This window comes from Condylostylus longicornis, unplaced genomic scaffold (assembly GCF_029603195.1).
Source record: "Condylostylus longicornis isolate FDR11 unplaced genomic scaffold, ASM2960319v2 ptg000020l, whole genome shotgun sequence".
NCBI classification, from domain to species: Eukaryota; Metazoa; Arthropoda; class Insecta; order Diptera; family Dolichopodidae; genus Condylostylus; species Condylostylus longicornis.
Genome location: NW_026577989.1, coordinates 1,674,020 through 1,695,400, shown reverse-complemented (window position 1 = coordinate 1,695,400; position 21,381 = coordinate 1,674,020). Strand labels below are relative to the sequence as shown.

Below are 21,381 nucleotides of genomic sequence, written 5' to 3'. Positions count from 1 at the left end.
TTTCCGAATAGATTGTTTCTTCTGAATTTTTTCCTTGCCAATTATTCTTAAAAGTAAAAAAAAAAACTTCTTATTCAATTTTAAAGTTATATACTTACCATATGCAAACCATAAAGTACTTTCGCCATAGCTACTATACGATCGACAGTCTCTTGAGTTTTATCTTTTTTTTCATTCGTGTTTGAATTCTTTTCTACAAGAGCTTCATCAAGAATTTCTTCTTTTTTCCCAAGTTTTGAATAAAGATAATGTTGCCAAGACATTTCATCCGAAGGGTCCAATTTGTCAGGTAAAGTTAATTGATTACGAGCGAATTCCACAACTTCATATTCGGCCATTTTTTTTAAGTAACGATCTTTACAATGTTGAACAAGTTCCTGTTCACGACCAGCAAATAAATTTAATCCTACTGGTAGCAAACGCTTAAGACAAGCAACCATTAAACTAGCTTGAACTTCTTTATCTTTATCACGTTTCTTGTCTCGACTTTTCTTCTTCTTTTTAACTTTACCACCACCACCAACAGGTGCACCTTCACTTATGTTTGCAGATCTTCTAGTAGCTGTTGGCATAATTAAAGCCATATTATCAATTTCATTGGCTGAAATAAAGTTTTGTTCTTCTTTTAAGAAATATTGACTCTTTGACCATATATTGAATATTTCAGCAATGTAATTATACAGTTCTTCGGCTTCTTTTACGTTGTCTTTGAGCCAATGGTTTCTTTGTAAATCAACATATTTAATCAATAGTGGATAGAATGAATAAATATCTCGTACAAGTAAATTCCAATCTTCTTGTAATTGAGTTTCAACTTGTGACGTATCATCTGTTGCTGATTTAATAAAACCTCGCATGCTTTCTTCTTTGTGAAACATGTTTTCTGTACGCTTTTTAACACGTTCTGCAAGTGGTAAGAAAGGATCAAATAAAAGCTCTTCGGAGCTATTAATAATAATCTGTTGGGTATACGCAGCAATACGGGTCATCCATGGAGCATTTTCATTACCAATATTCTTTTTTATCATTTTCAACACGTTCTTTAACAGACCATTCATATGATCAGCTGTAACCATTGTAACATGGTTGCCACTTGTCGGACTTACGTTATCCGGACCCTGCGACCACCAGAATGGAAGATATGAACATAGCAGGGGTAGAATAACATCAATTATGTGTGGACCATCATTATATGTTTTATCGGACTCAACAAATTGATCCACCTCCGAGAGAATGGTTTCTAAATTAGGCATGGCAGTCTCCATTTTCACCATTATATCTTGAGCTTCTAAAGAATGGTCTGCAATACGATTTAAGAGGGAGTATTGGTTATGTTTGTTTAAATGGGGTTCTAGAAAAGCAACAGGGAAACAAGCACTGAATGCACCCAAACATGAACCTAGATTCTGAAATAAAATTTTTGTTGAGTTGATATTAAAAAGTTCTTTTTTAAAATTAAACTAAACTAACCGGCTTATGACGTTCGATTTCAGTTTTCAAGTATTTTCGTTCATGAGTTAATGATAGGTCGACTCCAAGTTGATACAAAGCCGCCAATATTTTATATGAGGCAACTTGAATTTCATCCACTAAAATTGGAATAAGAAGAATATATTTTATCTTATTTTTTTTTTGTATTTCTGTTTCTTACAAAGTAAATCACTTCCGTAATCGCAAGAGGCTAAATGATCAAACATAGCCGTTAGTACTGGCAGAATTACCATATTAACATATCCTAATGAAGTTGAAGTTTTGAGATGAGTTCCCCTCAAATGACTATATTTCCCTTCTTGTAAGTTATTGATGGTATTGATTAAATCGTCGGCAGTGTTATTAAAGAATGTTAGCATAGATGTTCGAATAAATTCTGGGCAGTTTTTCACTAAAGATTTTGCGTCTATTCCTTTCACTAAAACCTGTAAGCATCTCACAGTAATTCTTATATCAGGACCGAAAGCCGTTAATCGGTTCCTTAGTAATGCCGCCAATTTACAAAACAAAGCTGCAACCATTTCTTTTTCTTTCAGCGAAGCAGCTCCTACATTATTTGTAGCAGTAGCAATTGCTATGAAGTAATTGCGATGAGTTGAAAAATATTTTTCCATTAATGGCAGCACAACTTTGGAAAAGAATTTTATATCCCTGGATGCAGTTTTAAAGGATGTTCTCCGACTAAATGTTGATGAAGGTTTCAAAATCTTCATGTTGATGGTGGCCCGATCTAAATAGGCTATTAATTTCTCTAACAACGAATAAGAGAATCGGAGTTCAGGTGGTGCTTGTGCAATACCACCTTCTTCTGTTGCTCCTCCTTTTGATGGCCTAGAAATTAAATAATTAATTTTGTTTAAATTTTGTCATTTCACAAATACCTGTGAAGCTTATATCCCTGATATTGAAGATATTTTAGGAATTCTTGTGAACGTTCACGATCTTTTCGTTTTTCTTTGTCTGTTAATAAATCGTAAGGAACTAGCTGCGGATGTATCACACCGCCACATTTTGTAAGCTCTTCAGTTTTCTTTTTAGCCCAAATATCATGAGAGTTTTCAGCTAAACGCTCGGCCATATTTTGCATTTCTCTGCTTAATGTTAGATTAGACATATCAACTGGATGAGGATTGTAATTGAAGGCACTATCACTCTGAAAATTATCACCCTGATTGTGAAGCAACCGTATGCAATATTTCCAAATACACGCAAATGGGTATAGGTTTATGATTCGAAAATTGTTATAGACGTTAAATTGGTACAGGGCAAAATTTTGAAAAGGGAAATTGTAAAACGGAAAGTATTTGTTTAGTAATATAGTTGGTTTTTATGTAGTTTAATAATTACACAATAAAAAAAGGGAATTTTCAAATTACATAAAAATTACATGACATTGCAGTAAATCACTGGATATCTGTTGAGGTGCGAATGCATACTTACAATTTGAGGTTTTGATTGCCTTCGGGTTGATCCCCGATGAGATAATGACTGATCCATATCTTGGTGTTCTATAGTCCAACCTATTGCCAATAAAGCTTTTAAACTTTCACGAACTGGTTCTTTATACCGTTCTCTCTCCTATATCAAATTAAAATCCATTGAACTTGGTTTTTCGAGAGAAATTTAAATTATAACTTACATATTCATTCAGCATATTATATGGTTTTAATCTTGGATGACTCTTTTGACTGTCCGACCAACTGTCACCATAAGTCCAACCAGCTTCCAGTTTTCTACTCGCCCAAGCGTCATGATAGTGCTCACTGAATTTTTGTACAATGTTATTTAAATCATTATCTAAATTCACATTATTTGTATCGATAGGCATTGGGATATATTGTGCTTGATCTGGATCACCGGGTTGACGACCGTAAAAATCTTCATCAGTATTTTTTGTTAAACTATAATCGGGAGGTAAAGCACATCCAATAGCAATTAGACATGGTAAAGCTTTTCCAAAAAGTTCTGGATCGTAGTCCATATTGCTTAAAGAGTCAAAAATGTTTGAGAACAACATCATAGTCAAACGTTTTTCTTCATCAGACGATGCCCCGTATGCTCCTTGACCATGACTGGAACCGTAATATTTGGCACAACGTTCGTAATGTAGCGTAAGAAGCTGCAAATAATAGTACGCATTATTTTTTTAAAGTTAAATAAATTTTATGTTTACATTATTACCCTTAAAGCAACGGTAGTGTATTCTGATAGTTTTGACACATCAACTGTTAATTTTCTTAAAAGTTTTAGCAACATAGCAGGTTGCATACTTCCAGTAAGTGTTACAAGGAAATCTGATACAGCTTCTCTTTGTCCTTTTGTCAGCATTCTGTTCTTGGACAACCTGTACACAGTGTGTAAAGTGGCATCTAGTAAACTGGCGTAATTTTCAGCCTCATTATAAAATTTTGAATGTTTAATTAAAAGTGGTAAAATAGAATTTCCAATATAGCGGTTCATTGAAAGGGCCATATCACTTTCAGAACCATCACTTTTATCCAACATTGTAGCTGTGCGCAAATCAGGTAAAAATGCTTCTTCTAGCAGTTTATAAAATAGGTCTTGCGCTTCGATGCCATAAACACGTTCTAAAAATAAAACAATACTTTGTTTGTTGTTTGGTATTAAACCAGAAGGCATGTCAGATTTTGGTTTTTCTTCGCCAGGTGCCGTTTGTAACAATGTAAAACGTAAGCTCAGGACTCCTTGAAGGTCCTCTAAGGGAACTAATGATCTCAAAATGGCTCGTGCACGAAGAGATTCATTCTTTCCCAGTTCAATGACGGATGCATCTGGAGCACATCTTCCCAAGAGATCTACCAATGTACAGTAGAAATTTAAGATAGCCGCTCCAGTATCAATGTAATCTTCATCCTCATCACTTTCTGGTAGAGGATGCGAAAAATTCAAACCGGCAATGGTACCTTCAGCTTCATCTTGCAGCTTACGTCGATCAGCAATTCGTTCAGACATTTTATTTGCATCAACAATTGCCCGAAATAGACCTTCCCCTTCTCCTCTTAAGGCGGGCCCTAAGCATTCTGGACGACGGATAAGAAGACGAATGACAAGGTTTGCATTTTCTTCTACACTTTCACCATTTACCCAAACACAAAACCTGAGAAAATCTAGATAACGTTCACCTTCAACAGGATCCCAACCTAAATCTGGATAGCCTTTTTCGACTAATTCTGAATTGCTTTGGAGACCACATCGTGATAGATAAACTGCGATTTTTTCTAGATAATGTTCACGTAAAGCCAGGGCCAATTCTGTGTTTTCCATTAAACTTGAATACGCTACATCTAATGGAGTGGAACCTCGTAAGCTTGGACGAGAAAGTAAAATATTCGAATTGTCCAAAAGAAAGTCAAAATGGTCAAACATAGCTTTCTGATTTGCTCGACTGGTACGACAAAAGTAGCAAAGGAATCGACAGCAACCGACAACCATTTCATGTGAAGTATCCTTTTCTTTCACAGGCGCACCTTCAGCTTCTTGAGCCGGAGCATCACTTTGCGCTTGAGCTCTTCGACTCAATGTATTAATCATTACATCCATTACATTTTCGTGAACTCTTAGAATGCGAATTAAATCAGGATGTTGGAAAAATGTGTGGTTATTAACGAGTTTCCAAAGTCTTTTTCTCATTAATTCTTCTTCTTCTTGACTCATTTGCACAGGGAGTAAGGCTCTTATTTGACTTAAACCAATCCACATTTCTGCGACATCATTTCTCGTTCCACTGTTTATTACATATGTTTTTTCCAATGCTCTAATTAGTTCTCCGACTGTGTCATACTGCCTTACAAGAAGACTAAACATTTCTCTAATCAATTTAGGTGTTTCAATTTGAGAACCTTCGGCCCAACTGACTATAGTTTTTATGAGAACTTTCCGGAAGACCTCTTCAGGAGTTTTCTTTTCTGGCTCTGGGATTTCTTTTGGGCCCTCTTCAAGTTCTTTTACATGATTAATAAAATTATAAATTTTCGTAATTGGTCCAGGTTTGGTATCTTCAATTGCTGTAGCTTCAGGTTCTTCTGGTTCTTGCAGAGCATTCAGAGATACCTTTTTCATTAAAGCATCATGAAAGTCGTATAAAGAACCTCGGATTTCTAAACCACAAGTACAATTTTCTTGATCGTCAGCTTCTAAATTCTTAAAGCTCAATACAGCATTCATTTGCTCTCTTGGAGGACAGCGGAACTCACGAGTTTTTTTGGCAGCAACTGCACTTGGCAAATCTGATTGTTTAATTTCAATATATCTTCTTAATTGATCGGCTTGAAGATCACCAACGAAGTCATGAGAAAATGCAATAATACTTTCAACCCGATGACGTAACTGTATGTCATACAAATGTTGCAGCAAATAACACATTTGCAATTTGGCACCTTCAGCCATTTTCATTGTCAATAATCCCTTACGATGCTCATCTTTACCTTCTGAAATTATTTGGAAACATACACCAGTTATAGAACTGTAACCGAAATATTTCTTTGTTTTAGTACCTCTATCAAACGTAACGTCCCAAGTTTCCGGATCAATCATTATTAAGAGCTTAATAATATCTTCGTCGGTTAAAACTCCAACAAGAAGTAAGCGATCCGTCAATTTAATTATTGGCCTTTTAAATACTAGTTACTATAAGGTGCATATTTCAATATTATTAAAATACTTACAAAAACAAATTTTCATTTGACCATCCAATTGGATCTCTGTTATGAACTTGATTTACTTCAACTGCTTCATTTAGAGCTTCCATAACAAATTCTTTAACTTCCTCAAGTGGAAATTGTGGTGAATATAGTTGATCAATAGATGGAATCGGTTCACTAGAAGGATTCGGAGCTGCTAGTTGGGTATTCGATTGATTTAAAGGGGTATGTGTTATAGGACTAATGTAAGAACCATTAAATATCATGCACAAAAGATCCATTACAACGGCGTGTTCAACGTATAAAAAATTATCACAGTTTTGTTTTTGCATGTGGACAGATACATTTAATTGTAAATTTTGATGTCAAAAGTTTACATATTGCCAATTGTTGATGATTTGATTAAGTAAGTGTGTGGAAGAAATGTGTAAAATCCGTTGTAATATTTCATGCAAATAGGTATAAAAAGAAATTAGTCTCTATGTAGGGAAATCTAATAGAAAGATAATGTTCTTAAAACTAAAAATTAATATATAAAATATAGACGTTAAATGATATTTGTTTGAAAATTGCAGGTTTAAAACCGTATTAGTTTAAATCAAAACTTACGCTATTTCTGTCATTCTTAATTGCGGCCTTACTGACTCCATTTGCAAAGACCTTAAGGAATGGCACATTTCTTCATCAGCATAAAGATCTTTTAACTCTGATCCTAAAGGAATAATGTATTCATTTTTACAAACCTCCATTGTTAATGCATGGGATTCTAAATGCAATGAAATGAGAAGATCATAAAAGCCTTGACGCAAAGATCCGCTCATATACTCGGACTTAATTGCGTATAATAATTGTTTTTGATCGACATGCTGGCAAAGGGCATGGGCAGCTCTATAATTGGACTGAAAACATAAAGCTGCGTATAATGTTAGTGTATGTGAATGGAAAGAAAGCAATTTATCCATTTCAATCAATTCTAAAATGTCTATACAACGGTCTTCCTCGGGAATGTGCAACGCTAGCATAGAAACTGGATCTTCACATAGCATTGACCACCCTCGAATGTCTGATAATTTAAGAGCATGCACTTGTAACGCTTGATTGGGTACTCTTGCCCATTGATTTGGTTTTAAACATTGAACTTTTAACCGTGGTGGCATTTGAGGATTGATGTGTTTATCGCTAGTGGGAAGAACTGCAGCTGAGAGTGGCAATGTAGTGGGCGTTCTTCCTAGCTCAATTTGCAATATTTCTTTACTTGTTGCTTCAACAAAAATAGCTGGAAATAGTTTTGAATCAGGCTCCATTAACCAACGGTGTGAGGTTTCCTTTCCTTCACATGTAAATCTAATAGTACCAGTTGCAGTATCTACGAAGCATCCGATAAACATTCCTTGAGATGCTCCCTTACCTGAAGCATCTTGTGTTACTTCATTAAACAATTCGTCTGCTCGAACCATATAACAACTTTGATGGTCGATTTTTGCTAAGGCATCACCATAATCGTCTTCAAGGACAACTGAAGCAGTTTTTACTTTCGTTTTGTTGAATTCCGTACTATGTAAATGATACTGCGTTGTGACCCAACCGACATAAACATGAGTGGGATCCTGACCAGGAAATATGCGGACACCAAAAAAGTATTCATTAATCAGTTTCAAGCATTCGGCATCAAACATATCTGTACCAGACGTTTCAACTCCATTTCCTCCCAAATTGCCACCAGACAAATGAGTTTGCTTGGGGCGATCGGGGACTTGTGGAGGTTGAACACGCATATCAGCCTAAAATATTAAAAAAACTATTTTATTTCTGTCAACACAGGAATATGGAAGCGAATGTGATTAAAGCTTAGGCAGTTCCCTTAAATATGGAAACTTTGTCTTACATTGGAAACCAGAACGGATGGAGCACCTCTAGTGGTCAGTTGGGACTGAATTACATTTCTTCCATGTGCTTAAGATGTAAAAAAGAGAAAATATTTTTATAAAAAGGTTCTAGTTGAAAAATTTTTCTCTTCTTTGTTAGTCTTTACTTTCGTTTTTTTATCTTAAGTCTGGTGTGAGTTTTCTTGTCGAACTTACCCACAGTATTTCTTCTCTCAAATGACACTTCAGGTGCTCTACCATTTGATTTCTCTTTACTTTGATCACGGGGTTTTTTGGAAAAGAATCGGAAAGGACTTCTTCCTCGTTGTTTCTTTTTATCATCAATTCCTTCATCACCGCTCACATTTAATTGTGATGCAGATCCCAGCATTTGATCCTCTTCAAAGGTGATATTTCTCGTAAGGGAACCTTTCCTTGGTGGACGAGCTGGTTGTCTCAACATACTTTCTTCAGCTTCTGCGGTGTCATCATATGTACGATGCAATCCTTTTATATCACTCATGGTAAATCCGCTTTTCATAATGTGGTCTATGTGTGCCCCAGGCCCTTGTTGAGGTTGTGGTGTCATAGCCATTTCAGCTTCATGCATTAAACGGTATTGTCGTATTTTTATTTCTTTCCAACGACGATCTTTCTCATTTTCGCTATTTTAAAAAATAATTAAACTAGTTCATGCACAATGATTTTAAAAAATTTGCCAGATACTTACTCAATAAAGGTACTTGCACAAGTTACGGGTAAAGATAATCTTAAAAATTCCCAATTTGCTTTCTCCATTGTTTCAAAGGTGTTATGTGATATTTTCAAATGAGGTGGACTGTCAGCCCCAGCAGGAATTCTAGTAACATCAATTGGGCAACCAGGAATTTCCTCAGTATTTTCAAATATCGGCTGATCTTTGGTATACCAATGAGTTACTGCGCGACGCATATTTCTGTGTGAAATGATTGGTATTTAATTAGAATATATTATAAAATATTCATATAATTTTATATAATAAGAAACTAACACGCAGAATGGTTCATAACCTTCTTGTAAACCACAAACTGTAAAATATTTTAAGGAATCAACATCTTGACCATAAATCAAACGAGCTTTTTGTCCTACCTGCAGGCAGAAAAGTTAACATAAATTTCAAAGTTTGTTAGAAATTATTTTTGTACGTACACCTAAAGTGCAAGCTGGAACGAACCCAACGTCTTCCGCTTGTACATCAGCGAAAGTTGTTTCGCCACCTAGGGCATCCATTAACAACTCACCATTTAATGAAAAGCCTATATTTATTTAAATAAGTGTTTTGAATTTGATATTTGATTGCTGATTAAATATTGTGTTATTATTTTTGAAACATCATGCAACTCATGCATAAATTAGTTGTTTAATTTTTTTTATAATGTTTTATCAAATAACTATTAAAATGTTAAAATTTAAAATTAATTAAAAAAAAGTTATTAAAAGCGTTTTTGTTATATTTCGAATAACATTTTGAGCGGTTTTATTGTTGTTAGGCCTTAAGACAAAATAAATTAAGTTAGTGAAGCAAATCTGTGTTAAAACTTAGTGATGGTAACAAGTGGTTGGAATTTGTGTTTAATTAGCTGAAAAAATCGTAGATATGAGATTTGTCAGACTGTATGCGAAAATTTTAAGTGCATGCATCTTATATCTATGTATTTTAACAGCGCAGTTTTGTAAGTGTTAAAGGACTAAAAATATAGAACCAGAACAGTGGAAAAATAAATGATTTTTCAAGTTAAATTACAATTGATGTTTTTTGTTTTTGTATAGATCTTTTTCTATATTTTTCGTAAATGTATGTGCATATTCTATGTAAATTTTTGTATTTACGTTTACGAATAAAAATATTTAAATGTTTATTAATACTTTATTCATTTTTTTTTAATAAAAAATTACCATATGAAATTCGATTAAATTACAAAAGAACAACGAAATAATAATAAATAGGAAATGATGAAAGAAAAACATCGGGATTGAAATTTAAGAAAAATCTTATTTTATTTAGTATGGAAATGCCATAGAATTTCGAATTACACGATTATTACCTATGAAATATTCAAAATAAGGAGAATGAAAAGTTAAATTTTTTATTAAGAATTGCTTTGCAAATATCAAAGCATTAAAAAGAACTAAATAATTTTGAACATATTTAATGTTACCAGTTTAGCCATACTATGCATCAAAATAGAGAAGGTTGTCAAAGGAAATGTAGGATTTTGTATCTTTTATTTAAATATTTACATTTAACAAAATTAATTTTAAGTATTTCTTTAAGTACGTGTTATTATTCAGTTATATTGAGACAAACTCTAACAAAATTGTAAAGAAAAATACGAAATACAGTGGGACCTCTGTAATTCCAAGTCGCACGGGAACGATAAAACAGTTCAAGTTATGGAGATTTCGAGTTGAAGAAAAAAAAAAAGTTATGTGAAATTTCAAGTGAACTAATATAGCTTCGAGGTAAGGAGATTTTCGAGTTGTAGACGTTGGAATTGTGGTATCCACTGTATTTTCAACTTATACTTTTGCTTTTTAATATTTTCAATGAGATCAAATTTTATATCCTGCTAATTTAATTACCTTCGGAAATTTTTTTCATTAATTTTACAAAATTTTCATCATTTCCTAGAGAATGTAAAAGATTTTTTTTTAATTTTATATTTTCAATATCATAACATGAGAATTAATGTAGCATTAGACGATATAACAATAAACGTTTTTAAAAATATCTATCGAATTGTACACAAAAGCTATAAAGGAAATTGTAATAATTTTGTTATGCAGGTGTGTTACTTGTAGTCATCATCATTAATCTGCCTTTTAGCAATGTACGACATAAACATACATAATATTATTTTATATAATAAGGACAGAAGAATGATTAAAAATTGCCGACATGATTGGGAAAATCTGCGGGGAGCAAATAATATAAAGAAAAAAAAAAAAAACGAAATAAAAAAATAAAAGGAAAACTATAAACATGATCTAAATTTATGCAACAACAAATAATAACAAAAATTTTAAAAATAATAAATGAAATTATTTAAAATAAGGACATTTCGCTCATTACAAATAATATGATATAAATTTAAATTTTGTTTTTGGCCGTTTAATTGAAATCTTACTAATTGTATGATCAGCGACGTCTAAGAATACACCTACAATATCACCAGGTGTCCATTGTTTTCCAAACGTTTCTGAAGACCCTCCGGACACTTTTTCTTCCTAATTTATTTTAAGACCAATTTTGTTTGTTTTTTTTTTATTTGAAGATACACAATGTGTATGTGTTTTTCATAGGTTTTTTGTATTGTTTTTTTTTTTAATTTAGATTTTGGGATTTGAAAACAACAAAGTAAGAGAAAAATTTTTCAATAGAAAAGTAATAAATTTAAATAAGAAGAAAAAAAATAAATGTACAAAATTAAATAAAACACATAGTGAAAGAAAGTTTCAAAATCACAGGATTTGTTTACTAACAACTTTAAGAGATTCTTTTAACACCTTGAAAGGATCCCAAAAGTCATTCTTAAAAATTTTTCAGTTTCGTCTTCGTTTATCATTATTATTTTCAGTTTTCATGTTTTCTAAAAAATTTACTATAAATTTCTGTCTTAAATTTTTAAAATGCCAATATCAAAAGTTGATATGGTTTTGGGAAGACTTATTAAAACTGAAAAAGATAATAATGTATGTATGTATACTTGTGATTGTGAAACTTTTTTTTATCAACGTGAAAATTCTTTTCAACAATCATGTATGTGGAAAAATTTACTAATCTAAACATATATTTTTCTGCACAAATTAGACGATAAAAAAAAAAACTGGAATCAAGTCCTCAAAAATAACTTTTATGAACACTTACTATCGTGAATAGTTCTTTGATTTTTATTACGGTTTGAGTTCTAAGCACGTTAATACCGCTTAAGAAGCTTTAATATGTTTTTATTATTATTCTTTTTTTTTTTTTTTTGCAATTATAAAATTTAGAAGGCAGTTCAGTGAAACATTAGAAACAAATTTATTTTGTAGAGCCAACACATTAATTATTGTTTTGAAATTTCAAGGCAATTAAATTAAAATTAGAAACAAGAAAAAAACATATTTCTACAAAATATTGTTTGAAAATTATATATTTTAATATAAAATAAGAAAAAAAATTTTTAAAATTGTGCCCTTACTGATAGTTTGATCTTTAACATCAATAAAACAACCAATAACATCACCAGCTTCATGACGAACACCAAAATGTTCCACTGAGCCTGCATGATTTTTTGATACCTAATTTTTTATTTTACAAATTTTAATTGTGGAGAAAAAAATTATTATAAATTTACAAAAAAAAAAATTTCTTTGAATTCTTCTCTTAAATTTAACCTGAATAATTTTTAAAAACTAACATTTTGCTTTAAATATTTCAACTTTATATTTTTGTATAAACTTGGTGTTTCCGACTTACATTATAACCATCGAATGCCCAACTGTTCTCATCATTTCCTAACATTCTACCTGGCAGGCAATCAGCTCGCGCCCATCCAACTCTCATAGGACCAGCAGTTAATACTTCAAACTCAAAATACCATTTTCCTGACGTGACAGCATAGTTCCTTTCGACTCTATAAGTTCGGAAAGCAGCGAATTTTAATCGAAGCGCTTCAGCTAATAACGCTTCATTCCCTTCACCAGTTGGTGGATCCAAATTATAACCATAAACAAGAAGTGTCCTTACTGTTTCTGATGCTGTATCTCGATTTGCTTTTTTGATTGCTTCATCTACTTTAGAATAAGGAACTAAATGTGGACTCCTGTGATTTTCTGCATCTTCATTTAAACCATAAGTCCAACCCTGCTGAATACGTTCTTTTGCCCACAGGTTATGAGTATTTTCAGCCAATTGATCTACCAATTCTTCTAATTTGGGTGTTAAGGAGACAGCACTTAAATCTAAAGGTGCTGGTTTATAACCATTTGCTTGCATAAATGGTTCATTCGGAAGACGAATTGGACGAATTCTTGCTGGAGGTTTATCCATTGTAATATAATAACCTAAAGCTATTATAGTTTTTAAAGTTTGCACAGCCAATTGATTATCATATCTTTGTTCAGCATGTGGTAAATTTTCAAAATGTGTTAAGCACGGATGAATTCTATGCATGTCGTCCCTTCTCTCTCCCCACGTCCATCCTGCTTCAATTTTATTTAAAGCCCACATTTCATGAATATTTTCCGCTAATTTTTCTTTTATTTGATCTACTGAACTCGGTAATAAGACTGCGGATGTATCGACCGGATTAGGAACAAATGCGTTATCATCTTCAACTAACCATGGTCCAGCAAGTACGCCCTTATTTAAATTCCCAAAATAAAAGCAAGGATCCAAACTAAGAACTTGATGTGGCATCAAACACTGTACTAATGGTGAAAACCCAAGTGGTGGAATAAATTTTAAACGACCATGATCACCACCAAATAAGAATCTGCAACTTAATTTTGATGAGCAGCTCATTACGGGAAAAAACATACCATCTAAATTGAAATCTCTAAAGCTACCATGAATTTTTTCACCATTAAAAGTGAAAGTAATAATCGGAATACATAAATCAAGAGCTACTCCAATAACATCTCCTTTTTTTATAAAAGGTTCCTCTGGAACTTGTTCCACTACTTGTGTTTTGCGACCACCAGTCCAAAGATTTACACCATCAAAACCAAAAGAATACAAATCGTCACCAACACCGTTTCCTCCCCACTTTTTACCACCGCCGGGATATGGAACGTACCCTGTAGTGTTTGCCCATCCAATACGTAAATGAGGCATCATATGTGTTGTTTGTTCAATATGATCCATCGTTATTTCGAAATACCATTTTTGATACATAGCGGATCCTTCAACGCGTCCAACAAAAATATTTGGGCGAATACTATATTGGGTTGGAAAAAAATATATTTAAAGAATTGAAACTCATGTTAAATTAAATAAACAAAAGTCTAGAATTTTACCTCGCTACATGATCCACCAGCTGTGTCTGAAGCAACAAATTTTTCCCAGGAAGCAAATAATCACAAATATTATTTTGTGATGATCTTACAGCAACACCATTACCAACGCACAATGAACACAATACATCTAAAACTTTTGGATCGCGTCCGTGCTTCTCCAGTAGCGAAATTATAACTTTGATATGTTCATCTCTCATCATATTCAAAGCCTCTGGTGAGTCAATAAGGACGCAGTGGAGTACATCTAACATACCAGAGCCTTCACTTGAAGCTTGTGAGCCCAAACGGGAAAAAAGCCAATTAAGGCGATTACTGTTAGCAAACTGAGCACAATTGGTGTGGTTTCCTTTAATAATAGCTGCAAGAAGTTGGTAAAGGTAGGTTGAAATTAAATCCCAACTTTGACCGACTTCATCTCCTGCTAAAAAGCTCGCTAAGAAGCCTTGAGAGGTAATGACATTAATTTTGTCAATTGCTTCTAAAATCAAATTGAGAACACCTTCCTCTTGGAATAAGTCCTGACGGTTACGAAGCGCTCTAAATCGATTTTGCTTCTCTTCGTGTTCTAAAATAAGAAAAAGCTTTTAATTAGGTACTTTAAAAAAACAAATTTTTAACTAACCCATGTCTTCATCAGGTTGTGCAAAGTAATTAATTAAATCTTCTAAGCACATTACCATTTCATTTAAATTGACATTACCAAAAAATAGTGAATGCCGCCGATTAGTTTGCAGAGTTTCAAGGCCACTGTAATAGAGTTTTTTTTTAAATTGTGACAAATCTTATTTAATATATAACATAATTTTAAAATTATGCGTACTTAATAAATTGAGTGAAGAGACTGCTACATTTCCTAATTACACGTGCTGTTTTTGATTCTTCTTCTTGAGAACGGGAAAAGTCTAAACAATCGTCCATTTTACCTTCTTCGTGCAGCATTGCCTGTTTTTCTTCAACTTTTCCTACACCTTTCATTTTACGTTCATAACTTTTATAACTGAGCCATAAACCTGATTCACAATGCTGCACTATTACTGTTGTGTCACCATATTTAATAATAGGAACACCAATAACTTCAAGATCTTTATCTTCAAGAACCACTTTTTGATCATCTTTTTCTTGACGTAAACAAAATGTTGAAACAGCGATTGAAGCTTCATCTCTTTTCAACTGCGAATAAATTTTAATGTCGCGATTGTAATTTTACATATACAATGAAAATTAAAAAAATTTACCAAAGTTAATTCATTATTTTCATTCACTCCTAAATATCGTCCTGTTGTGATATGTTTTATTCTCATAGGATGGAACCAATTTATAAAGCCACCAGTCCATTTTGTCCTGGCTAGTTCTAGACGCCAAAGGGACCTAGCTTGAGACATTACAGAACCGCCTTCGTACACAACAATGCTAGTTTATGTTTGAAAACAAGAGAAAAAGTTGTACATGTTTTGTAATTAAAAAAAAAAATCTAAAAGATAATTACTTTTGACCAGGCTCTCTACTCCATGAACTCGGTATAGTGAGACATTCATCACCACCATGAAAAAAGCGAAGAACATCTCCACCAAATACATAGCCAACATATTTAACTCTTGAAATACCAGTTCCATAGGGCTGTACAGACCAGTGGGTAACATGAAAACTGGCATTTACTACAGATTGTTCATTTTCTTTTGTTGTATGCTACAAAATTAAAAATCACATTTATTTAATAATACAGAATTTAATTAGTTGTTTTTTCTTTTACCAAATAACGTTCTGTTGCTACAGATACTAAAATTAAATCGTCACCGACACGAACTTTTTCACCTTCTGATCTTTGTTTGCTAGCGGGATGTACAGTCCACCAACATGCTTCACCTTGACTGTGTTCTTGAAGGCCAACATCAAATGATAATTTATCATTTGATGAAGATGTCGAAAGGCAAGCTAAGTACTAAAATTTGTTTAATTTTTGTAGAATATTTGACTTTTTGTTATTTAATAAAAGTTTTGTAGTATTACCATATCACTATTATGATGTCTTAAAAGAATAGCATTGCCGTATAATAAAGTCCTATGTCCTGAACCGGTGCCTTTACCCTGTTTTTATACATGAAAAATAAAATTAATTATATATGTTTGGATAAAAATTTTCTTGTTCTTGTAAAAATTAATTGTAAAAAAGCGATAAATTGTTAATAAACATTTATTCTACTAAATTAGCATTTTTGTTTTTGTACTACACATGAATGTATTTTGTTTGTATAGATTTCTAGTATATACGAGGTAGTTAAATTTTTTCATTCTTTATTTTGGTAGGGAGGAACGAAGCAAAAATTAAAAAAAACAAAATGTTTTTGACAATTTGCTTAAAAAATATAAAACAAAAATATAAAAATTGGTTTTTTTTTTTTAAAATAAATGAAATAAAAATCGAATCAAGCAACCAATCCTAAAAGTATGCAACTAATAAAAATCATAATAGAAAGGATCTTTGATGATTTTTTTTAAATATTAGCTAATTAGCTGTTTTTCAATTATTATGAAAACAGACTATTGAAAAGACTGATTTCTGAGGTTTTTTCAATTTCAATATCAAATAAATTTTTAGCAAAGCAGCGGTTTTTTTTTCTTTTATTACTTACATTAAGCTCTTACAGATATTTACGTTAAAAATTGTCTGCGTTTCTGCGTTCTTTATGTTCTGACAGAGTTTTTTTTTAATTCAAACTAAATAAATAATTTAATTCATGCATTCTAAAAAATATTAGTTTTGAAATAATAATTACGAAAATAACATTCAAGATTTTTGTGAGAGATAGGATGAAGTAATGTTAATGTTAAGTTCATTAAGATGAAGTATTTATCTCGAAACGAAATAGGTAAAATAATAGTAATTTTAAGGTTCCTGCAATATGAAATGAATTATTTTTCATAGGATGAAATTAATTACGGCAAAATACCGCATAGTATGCTTTAAACTGCCAACTGCATATATTTGTCGGTTATAGGAGCAATATCCCATAAATTGCTATGATGACAAAATTTGTATTTAATTAAATTAATAAATTAATAATACAAAATAATTAATAATCCCAATAACTTGGAAGCATATAGAAGCATATGGAAGATTAGACCCTAGGAAGAATTATATTTTTAGTGATTTTTTTTTTTTGTAAAATTAAAAATTTACAATGACAGAAATATTTCATAAATAAGGTACTCAAAATTCGAGTATTGTCAGAATGTTGGCCGTGTAAATAAAAAAAATTTAGAAAATTTGATTAAAAGATTTTCAAAATTGAATTTTTAAAAGAATAAATAATCGATGATACCCCATTTTATCAGTATTTGTAAAAAGTTATTTAAAAATAATTCTTAATAACGCATTTTCTTTAATATTTCTTTGTGGTTTGTCATCATAGCTACTTATATTTATTAGTATTTAAATGAGTATAAATTTAACCAATGCTGTTAATTAATATTAATGTTGTTAAAAAATTAAGTAAAATATATTTAGATTAAATAGAATTATATTATTAGTTTGAAAATTTTAAAATTATTCGAATATTAATTATGGAATACTAATAATCTATATTAAAAGTTTCGCTAAAAATAGTATGTAGCTTTCAATTGGATAAAGATTTTAAAAAAACAATAAAAAAAGAGTAGTTGTAATTAGAAATAGTGCCAAAAAACAATTTGAAATCAGGGATAAAGGGGAAGAATTCAAAATTTTAATTAAAATTCATTTGCTACTACAACACCAAAAAAAAAAAAGAGTGGGAAGAATAGATTGATATTCACGGATTGTATTTTTGATAAACAAGCAAAAATTTTATAAAAATTTTTCTAGAATGCTTGTAAAATATTTATATTAAGCTTTTATGAATTTCAGTTACCATCATATAATATGTGACTTTCATGACACAGCACAATAAATTCATCTTTTAATTAAGAACAATTCGAGAAATATTGTCTTATGTTTTAAGATTTGATTTTGTTTTAAGATTCCCTTCAAAAGAGATAAGATTCTGAGATTGTGTTTGTCTTCCGTTGGATATAGGTTCTACACTTAAATCAATTTAGCTGTTTTTTGAACCGATTCATACTTTGACTCAGATCGATTCATACGTCAAAAGCTTTAACTCAATTACTGATAACTATTGATACTATAATGCTCTTTTTTGTTTTCGAAATCAAAAAATTCCAATACGTGAATATCTTTTAATGTGTGTTAGAAAAGATCTTCTTAAAAAGCTATACAACAAAATATTTTCAATTTTTTTTTTTTTCTACTATATTATTTTTTCTGTTTTTAATAATAGTTTTTGGTACTTACAAGTGAACTATCCTGTTTTGATTTTAAAGGACATTTGCAAAATATATATAAAGATTATTATTGTGGATGTAGTTTTTTTTTTGGTAGGTTGAAAATATTCAAAAATTTTTTTTAGTAAACGTTTTTGATTTATTTTTTTTTTTATTGTTTTTTGTTTTAATTTTTGATATTTGATTATTTTTTGTATTTAATATGCATGTATATGTGTTGTTTTTTTTTATATATTTTTTATGTAAATATATATATGTATTTGTGTAAATATACATATAAATATATAAATATATATATATATGTATGTATATGGAAGGCAACAACAGACATATTACAAAAGCACCGGAAAGTAAATAAAATATGAAAAAAAAGAAGAAAAATATGTAAATATTATACGAAATTTAATAAGTGAATAAATAAAAATTGAAATTGAAAAAAAAAACAAATGTATATATATGTATATATAATATCTATAATATCGAAATAAATAGGAAAATTAATAAAAAATTTGAAAATGACTATTCCTATCTTCATATTGTATCATAATAAATATATATTTATTATGATACACATATTATAAATATGCAGTCTTATCATAAATTTCGCTTGTAGTCCTGAAATTACTAAAATTCTGCTTCGAATATTCGTAATAGAGCAATCATAAATTACGTTAAGAGAACGGCCGTTTAAAATTTCTCTCTAATTTCTTTCTCTAAAGCAGGTAATATAAAGCAAAATGAATTCTATAAACTTGTTGAACTGAGCAACTGAAAGTTATTTACTCAAATAGCAAGAAAATGTAAATGAATATTTGACAGTGGAAACAAAATACTGATTTTGACACCCCAAAAAATGTGAGTGCCATTACTGATTCATAATATCTACGAAAGGAATTTATGATAGCTTAGTTTGTGATTCTAAGAGTAGCTTGAAAGCATATTTATTATAATACTTATTGTTAAATTTAAAAGAGTAAAATAAGAGCTTTATTCCTATATTTTCATTAATTTCTTATATAGTCTTGTAAATTTTTAAAAATAGCAACATGAATGTTGCTGCAACCTATTAAGAAAAAACGAACTCATTATTTTTCAAATACATGACAATATCAAATGGGTCATAGAATAATCATAACAGCCAAAGTAGAAAATTACCAATTTATGTTTAAGATATTGAACTATTCTAATGATTTATGTCTTTTTTATTTTCTGTTAGACGTTAAGAAAATAAGAAAGCCTAAAATATAATCTGAAATGCTTATTAATAAAGTCCATCAATTAAGAATTAAATTTTTTTCTAGTGTACAAGAATTCATTCTAAATTAAAGTGACTAAATGTACCTATGTTTTAAATTTTAAGTTATATGTGCTTTATAAAGTGCAAAATTCAATTATGTAATGTTTAATATTTTAAAATGTTTAGATAACATCATCGATTGCCAAATGTATTTTGCGAAGAATTAAAATTTTTTTTCCTTATATTTTATTTATAATAATTAATATAATAATAAATTAATATCGATTCGTTTTTTTTTTCTTTTTGAATCAATAAAAAATGCCAACAATAATTTAACAAATTAATGGGAATAATAATAAAATTGGTAAAAACATTTTTTAAATTATTAAAATATAATAAAATAAAATCAAAATTTATGAGTTATAAAAATATCTGAGATAATAAATAATATTGGTAAAAATTGAAAATTAAAAATAATAAAAAAAAAAGAAATGGATAAAAAGGATTAACCAATAAAAACAAGAAAAGCTTGAAAATATAATTGAGCGGAAGCGGAAACAGTTAATAAACTGAATGCGAAATTGTATTACATGAATTCATGAATATATTTTTATATATTAAAATTCATACGTTCTTATATTTGTTCTCGTAATGCTATTGTGAATATTTTAATTAATAATAAAAATAACAAAATTTTATTTGTTTTCAAGCTTTTAATATTGTAAATAACTTTAAGCAATTGATTTAAATTATTTAAAAAAAAAAAAAAAGAGAATTTTGTGCAGCATTCTGAAAATAACAGAAATTTAATCAATTTCAATTTTTATATAATGCTTCTATTCTTATGATTGATTTGAAATTAAATTTTTTTAAGAGTTTACGTTATATTATGTAAGCTTTGAAATATCAGTATTATTAAGCTTAAATAAATGCACAGCATTAATTGCAAAATGAATTTTAACATGAAATTGAATTTTTTGGATAAATTCTAGTATTATTGTTCATAATACAAAATGTATATCCTATAGTCCGGTTAAAATACTTTATTCTAAAATATTTAAAATATAATCTTAATCGAAATATGTATAACAAATGATTTCGAAAAATGGATTTTTCATTTGGTTTTTATTAAATTTAAGTAAACAAATTTTGTGCTTACTTTCATTGGTAAAATATAGCCATATTTATAGATTTGTAGTTAAGAATTTTTTTATAAGTATACTATAGCTCATATAATACTTATTTTGTATTCGTATATACAATAACAATATTAAATTTAATATTAAATTGATTTTATTTATTAATTAATAAATATGACCGATAAACCGAACTATAGGAAGTATTATACTATATATATATATATATATATAAATAAAAGCTTATAATGAATTGTTGATCAATTTTAACGATGATAAAAACGTAATAATAGCGTTAATCTAAATGATATTGTATTGAATAAAAATTAATTTATTATATAATATAAAATTATTTTTAATTAAAATTTTCATGATAACGTTAATAAGTAGGATTTCAATTAATACGCGGGTGACCTATACTACTAAGATGGCACACAATATAATATAAAACATAAATTAAATAAATAATAAAATTATACTAATATATTTCAATTATAATTTAAATACCTTCCATTTTTCGCCTCACACAAAAAAAAAAGGTCTAAAATTGAAAATGTTTTTGATATCTATAACTATATGAATATTTGAAAATTTAAAAATTTGTTGCCATAATATCATAGGGAGTTCAATAG

General features: G+C 30.0%; 1 protein-coding gene across 26 annotated transcripts in view; it reads right to left on the bottom strand.

Annotated features, from left to right (window-relative positions):
• Positions 1-21,381, bottom strand: part of LOC129606687 (ryanodine receptor) — a 115,123-nt gene that overhangs the window by 17,371 nt on the left and 76,371 nt on the right. For 12 of the 26 annotated variants that reach the window (XM_055517125.1, XM_055517127.1, XM_055517124.1 and 9 more), the window contains 24 exons: positions 16,067-16,144; positions 15,810-15,998; positions 15,546-15,745; positions 15,295-15,469; positions 14,880-15,229; positions 14,682-14,806; positions 14,060-14,624; positions 12,519-13,980; positions 11,185-11,284; positions 9,206-9,312; positions 9,048-9,145; positions 8,748-8,972; positions 8,234-8,682; positions 8,038-8,105; positions 6,762-7,933; positions 6,177-6,392; positions 6,006-6,121; positions 3,673-5,939; positions 3,131-3,610; positions 2,932-3,069; positions 2,373-2,659; positions 1,652-2,322; positions 1,471-1,589; positions 99-1,406 (listed from right to left, as the gene is read on the bottom strand). In XM_055517125.1, the coding sequence (XP_055373100.1) occupies positions 99-1,406; positions 1,471-1,589; positions 1,652-2,322; positions 2,373-2,659; positions 2,932-3,069; positions 3,131-3,610; positions 3,673-5,939; positions 6,006-6,121; positions 6,177-6,392; positions 6,762-7,933; positions 8,038-8,105; positions 8,234-8,682; positions 8,748-8,972; positions 9,048-9,145; positions 9,206-9,312; positions 11,185-11,284; positions 12,519-13,980; positions 14,060-14,624; positions 14,682-14,806; positions 14,880-15,229; positions 15,295-15,469; positions 15,546-15,745; positions 15,810-15,998; positions 16,067-16,144 (10,965 nt within the window). Of the gene's footprint in view, positions 1-98; positions 1,407-1,470; positions 1,590-1,651; positions 2,323-2,372; positions 2,660-2,931; positions 3,070-3,130; positions 3,611-3,672; positions 5,940-6,005; positions 6,122-6,176; positions 6,393-6,761; positions 7,934-8,037; positions 8,106-8,233; positions 8,683-8,747; positions 8,973-9,047; positions 9,146-9,205; positions 9,313-11,184; positions 11,285-12,240; positions 12,341-12,518; positions 13,981-14,059; positions 14,625-14,681; positions 14,807-14,879; positions 15,230-15,294; positions 15,470-15,545; positions 15,746-15,809; positions 15,999-16,066; positions 16,145-21,381 lie in introns of all 26 variants that reach the window. The other 14 variants (XM_055517140.1, XM_055517147.1, XM_055517149.1 and 11 more) reach the window with 8 other exon arrangements.